This window comes from Malania oleifera, chromosome 2 (genome assembly GCF_029873635.1).
Source record: "Malania oleifera isolate guangnan ecotype guangnan chromosome 2, ASM2987363v1, whole genome shotgun sequence".
NCBI lineage: Eukaryota > Viridiplantae > Streptophyta > Magnoliopsida > Santalales > Ximeniaceae > Malania > Malania oleifera.
Window position 1 is genome coordinate 145,801,009 of NC_080418.1, and position 6,210 is coordinate 145,807,218.

A 6,210-nucleotide genomic window follows, 5' to 3' on the forward strand; every position below is an offset into this window, starting at 1 on the left:
GAACTTTATAAAACTATAATCGAACCGACCGATCCTATGTTCTTAATCAAACCAAACCAACCAATTTTAGTAGGTTAATTCGGTTAATTCGGATTTCCTCGAATTATGCTTGCCCCTACTTGTGTCAAATATAAAATAGGCAATGTAAGACCAAATGTTTTCCTCTAGGACAATTGACATGTAAGAAGTCCTCTAATTTAGTATTTGGGATCTAAGCTCTCTATTGATTTTTATCTCTCGCTAAATGCACCAATTAATGACATAACTAAAATGAAAATAGGAAACGGTCGATGAGAGTGTCAAACAGAATGGAAAATCTCAAAAGTCAAATTTCCTTCTTTTCAAGCCACGACAAAGAAAATATCAATCAATTGAAAAATTCTTCTTATGGTTAGCACTATAAAAGAGAAAAAAAAACGCATAATTACTTCAATCGTGTGGCAAAATTCAATGTGTTACTCATAAAAAATTTAATCAATCAAAATTTAAATAAAAAACTTAATTTTTAAAATTCAAGTTCGAAGTTTGAGTATTATTTAGGCACGAATGTTTTGTATAAATGAAATAATATTTAAAAAAAAAATGTGGGTAGAGATACATGAGTGGCCCCCCACCCCTTAGCGACCCATTATTTATTGCAGGTGAAAGTTGACAACTGCCAACAGAACGACGTCGTTTCAACGCATCGCCCCCTGTACCCACCAATACCCCGAGCCGACCTGATCTTACTTCTTCAAGCACACTGGAAGAAAAAAAAAAGAGAGAGAGACTGATGCGATGAATCCTCGGAATTGAATTCTTCTTCTTCTCCCTCTCTAGTTTAGACTCTATAGTTTAGAAGATTCCCAGAAATTCGTTTCCGTACCAAAATACGCATATTCAAAGTTAAAATTATTGACTTTTCGCCTTCCATCGACGAACGTCGTCTTCTTCTCCAAGATCACACAGGACCACTACTTTCCCATCATTTCATTCGGTCGGAATCGAGATTTCCACAAGCACTCATCAAATAATTCCACAGTCGTTATCCGAATTCAAGCCTTCTAAATCTCATTTCTACTTATAAGCCCCTCAAGAATCGAGATTCAATCCCACTGTAACAAACAGAGCAAGCAACTCTGTTTTTGCCCTTTTCCCTGTTGTTTTGACTTCCGTTTGGATGTGAGATTAACAATGGTATTGGAATTGGGAAAATGATCGAGCATGGATCGAGCTCAGGCGTCGTCAGAGAACCAAGTGCTGTCGGTGGACTGCTTAAGGGGGAGCTCCAAGGCCGGCGAATGGGCCGGCGACATGCTCCAGACTGGCGACATAGTCGAGGAGTTGAAGATCGGAAGTTTTCTCCGGCTGCAGTCCCCGTTCAAGAACGGCAAGAGCGGCGTGCAGAAGCAGCTTCACGCCACTTTCAAAGCCAAGGAGACCTCGATTCTGGTCCGAGTCAGGCGCGGCCGGGCCGAGTTCGCCGAGCTGCAGGCGTGTATTGTTCCGAACGAATCCGCCGGTAAGAAGCAGTACATGCTCCGGTCCATTGATGATCCCAATTACGCCGTCGTTTTCTCTGATCGAACGGAGGCCGAGTGCTTCGAGCTGCAAGGTAACCTCCCCCTTCCCCACCCCCCTCTTTTCTTTCTCTACTTGTTGCTTTGGCTTGTGCTGGTGTGACATACCAAATTCACAGTTATGATGCATCTGCTGCATTGCTAGTTAGAATAGTTCATGAGAGAGAGAGAGAGAGAGAGAGAGAGAGAGAGAGAGAGGTGAAGTCCAACATTGCTGTCATCAGAAATGGAGTTTTTCAACTTTTTTTCCTTCTTGGCGAAGTCCAATATTTTTATCTTTAAGGGTTTCATTGATGTTCTGATGACAATTAAAGGCACCAGGGAAAAGGGTTTTTCATTTTCCCTCATCCTTTATGTTCATCATGACTCCTTTTCATGTATAAAAATTAAGAATCCATTTTCCTGATGCTTCTACTGGAAATTGGGTTTTGCAATTTTACTCCTGGGTTTAACTGGACTAGTTTAGAGTTGAGGTTTAGATTTTTGGGGGTTTCCATTTTCTGTTGGCTGCCTGGAAAATGTGAAGGCTATCAGTCTTCACACCAATGGTCTCTCTTGGACGGGTTTGAACATTTGACCTGAGAACTGAGACTGAGGCTCATGGGAATATCAGGCTGCTGGAGATTCATGTCTTAGTCAAGGACTGATGTCTTTTTCTGCAGCAATATTAATATGTATGTGTGGGAGTCGTTTTATGTTTTATTATCGGACTAGTGAGAAATGAGTTGTTCCCCACTGCCCCTCTTTCTCTTCTTTTAGGTGAAAAAAGGTGTGTGGAGTTTGGTAGGCGCAGACAATGCTTCTAGTGAAAAGGGATGGGCAGAATGGCTCAGAATAGAATTGTTATGAAAAAAAATGTAGGATTGTGCGTGCACACGGCAAAAACAGAAGAAACAAAACAGAAAGGGAGGGAAATCTCCTCTATACTGTCTAAAAAGGCTGCTTCAAATTTCTACTCTCAGCTACAAATATAAATTGAACAAAAATAGTAATGTGAAACGCCACAAATATCTTCATATATCAAAACATGGGCACTAAGCACTGTCTCAAAGGCACTATGCTCTTCACGCAAAATCTTCCCCTTAAATATGGACTTCAAATGGACCAACCTCTAAGTGTGTTGACAACTCAACAAGAACAACAGTAACCACATTTATCTTGACCATGCAACCAAAAATAGTTAAATCAATGAGGGCCATCTGATATCTGTTTTTTCCTTCAAGTCAATCATAATAGTTAATTTCATATGGAAAGCAACAGGAACCAAAATTTTAGACGGAATTACCTCCTGTGCTATAATATGTTATTTATGTTTTTCAGCCATTTGCATCATATTTCAATGGGGGCCTTCTGATATTCATTCTTGGCTTACAGGGAAAATAGCAGGAACCAAAATTTTACAAGGAATTACTTTCTGTGCTATAATAACATGTTATGCATGTTTTTTTAGCTACTTGTTAAAACTATCACCCTATGTTTGGAGAAGACTTGGATTTGGAGTTGTATTGGATTTAGATAAGATGTAATATAAATTGTATTAAAATTTGTCCAAATCCACCCAAATCTATTTCTAAGGTCCGAAATACATGCTCCCAAACACAACGTCACTAAATTTGGTTAGATTCGTGTAAGTTCTAGGTGATTAGGATAGAGATGTCTTCTTAATATGAGATATCTGTACTTAATTCTGTGGAAAGAATTTCTTGGGTGTTGTTTGAGGCATTCCATCGATAATTGTTATTGTGTTCGATTAGCCGTGGATGCTGGTCCAGATTTTTTCTGTCAGTTGAACCCATGTTACAATTTCCAGCCTTTGTTTAGCTTTTGTTTGTTGAGTAATTTTTCTGCACAAGAACTCATTTTGGGTTAAGCGAGAAACTAATTTGCGTCTTGAATTGTTTTTGCCATTTCTTTCTGCTGATAATTTAGTAATTGGGATGTGCAGCTTCAAGGGCCTCCAGAATTGTTACAATTTCCAGCCTTTCTGTTTAATTTTGTTTGTTAAGAGTAATTTATCTGCACCAGAACTGACCTTGGGTTAATCAAGAAACTAATTTGTGTCTTTATTTCTTCTGTTTTTGCCTTTTTTTTTCTGCTGATAATTTGGTAATTGGGATGTGTAGCTTCAAGGGCCTCCAGGATTGTTAGTGCACTAACCAGGACTCGGCTTCAGGATGGGTATGTCTCATATCCTTGGGAGAAAAGGATGCAGGAGTTCCTACAGGTTCCCAAGTCAAGTTGCTTTCTATCCATACTCCTCTTTCCAAAAGCTTCAGATCGGGCTGCTCCTCGCTACAATGACCTGGAAGATACTCTTGCCAGGGCAAATGCATGGCTCAGTGCATCTCAGGCCTCCGGGGTCCCTGTTGCTTTCATGAACATCCATACTGAGTCCCTGCTTACCAAGGTAATTAAATTGAAAATGCAGCTTGAAAGTAACTAGAGGTCTAAAGACAAGTGTTCAGAAATGCATAGATTGCTTATATGTTGCTTCTTCCATTATATAGCCTAGCTACTCACACCTCCTAGCATTACGTGAAGATTGCTCATATGCTTCCTCTTCTTCTCTACTACTTTGTCATAGATATCTGGTGAGACAGCTTCCTCCACTGTCAACATTGCTGGGTCATTGTCTGATTTGTCCAATCTTGCAAATGCAAGCCTGTACGGTTTTGAAGATTACCATGGGGTAGACATAGGTGTTGTTAGAGCTGTTCGTCTCTGGTATGCTCCCCTTGGGGGTGAGTTTGCAGTAGAAATCAAATTGAGAGAAGATGATTCGAAGCTTGGTTTTGCCATTAGTCGCACAGAAGAGGTTTATTTCATCTCACCATTCAGCCCCTCAGTGTATTTATTTGATATATACTGTTATGCATGGAAATAATGCACATCCATTCATCTCTATATGTTTGCCCAATTTGTGTACATTTTATCCGTCATTGATGCTGATGAAAATTTTCTAGGAATCCATCCCTTAATGTTTGCTTAATTTTGATTGGTAGGGATTCGTGTACATTTCATCAGTCATTGATGGGGATGAAAATTTACCAGCTACCAGGTCAGGGCTCAGTAATCTTTACAAAGAAGCTACAGATGCATCTAAGCTGCTTGTGGTGTCAAGAGTGTCTAACCAAAAGGTTCTTCCATGGATGGTTTCCTCGACGGGTGCCATCCGATGTTTTGACACCGTTTCGCTCAGTCAGAAACTCTCCTTGCACCGGCATGCCACTGCAGCCATCCTCATTCACGTGTTTTTGTGGGACCGCACATTGGCTTCTTCTCCAGGCAGAGACACCTCCAGGTTAAGGGTGGCCGCTGCCCCTAATGCCCCACCAGCCGTGCCATTGCCAGAACCAGAAATTCATTTAGCCCACCATCCGTGTGAGAATCAAATAGTTCCCTTTTATGAAGATGATGAAGTCCAAGAGGAGCCAGAGATCGAGCTTGAGAGAGACACTGCTGGGGAATTCTCTTTCAGATTCCACAACTTCTCACTTCCAAACAACTGGGTATGATTTTGGCTTGATTTTTCCCCCCGCTCTTTTCGCTTTCCTTCTCTCTTAGATTGTTGTATGTATATTTGTATATCTAATAGGCATTTGTTGCCTTTGGCTATTCATCATCATTAGCTTGAGTGCTTGACATGATGAATAAAAGGTATAGCAATATTCACAGGGTAGAGTGCAAAATGATCAATACATAAGTTTCAGTTTTGCCACTGTAATATGTCTTGTGAGAATTTGGATGTAACATGTACGAACTGTCTTAATTTAGGAAATGGCTTCTTCTTCTTTCAGATTCCATGACTTCTCGCTTCCAAACAACTGGGTATGATTTTGGCTTGATTTTTTCCACCCCGCTCTTTTCGCTTTCCTCCTCTCTTAGATTGTTGTATGTATATTTGTATATCTAAAGGCATTGTTGCCTTTGGCTGTTCATCATCATTAGCTTGAGTGCTTGACATGATGAATAAAAGGTATAGCAATATTCACAGGGTAGAGTGCAAAATCATCAGTACCTGTGCAAGTTTCAGTTTTGCCACTGTAATGTCTTGTGAGCATTTGAATGTTTTGAGCTTTCCTCTCCCTCTCTGGTTGGAAGGGTGTGGAATATGCTTACTGATGTTGAATAGTAAGTTGTGCCTAGCTAAGCCAGATGGAAGACCTGTTTGTGGGATCACTCCCTCACTGGAACTGAGATGAGCCTCTGTTTGGATCATTATTTTATTTCAGGAAAGAAAAAGAAAGAAAATTAGGAAAGAAAATTATTTTTCATTTTATATTCTTTCTATATCAAATATTATTAAAAATGATAAATTATTTTAAAATGATTAAAAATGAAGAAAATCAAATATTAGCCATGTATAAAATATTTTTATATTGATTTATTATGTGTGTGCGCGCGTGCGCGCATGTGTGTATATATATTCAATAATTAAACATGAAAAAGTGAATTACTTCATATTGTCATTTTCTGTTCCTAATATTTTCATGCTCCAAGTGCGCCATTTTCTGTTCCTAATATTTTCAAGCTCCAAGTGCGCCAAGTGTTGAGGAAGGATCTATGATTTTCTCTCTTTGGGTTTGTTAAAATTTTTGGAGATTGAATGCTTTACCATGTGTTTGGGAATATGGAATTCTTACTTATTTAG

General features: G+C 39.5%; 1 protein-coding gene across 1 annotated transcript; it reads left to right on the forward strand.

Moving 5' to 3' along the window:
- Positions 1–668: 668 nt before the first annotated feature.
- LOC131147894 (uncharacterized) lies at positions 669–5,360 on the forward strand. Its single transcript, XM_058097535.1, has 4 exons — positions 669–1,594; positions 3,683–3,966; positions 4,144–4,374; positions 4,562–5,360. Exons 1-4 carry the CDS (start codon positions 1,204–1,206, stop codon positions 5,072–5,074), a joined length of 1,419 nt encoding a protein of 472 aa, XP_057953518.1. The 5' UTR covers positions 669–1,203; the 3' UTR covers positions 5,075–5,360.
- The last annotated feature ends 850 nt before the right edge of the window (positions 5,361–6,210 follow it).

Excerpts from the sequence above, each read along its gene's own strand:
- LOC131147894 (XM_058097535.1), top strand. The coding sequence starts at position 1,204 with ATGGATCGAGCTCAGGCGTCGTCAGAGAACCAAGTGCTGTCGGTGGAC. Across the intron at positions 3,967-4,143 it reads CTGAGTCCCTGCTTACCAAG|ATATCTGGTGAGACAGCTTC; the intron begins GTAATTAAATTG and ends ACTTTGTCATAG. Across the intron at positions 4,375-4,561 it reads CCATTAGTCGCACAGAAGAG|GGATTCGTGTACATTTCATC; the intron begins GTTTATTTCATC and ends TTTGATTGGTAG.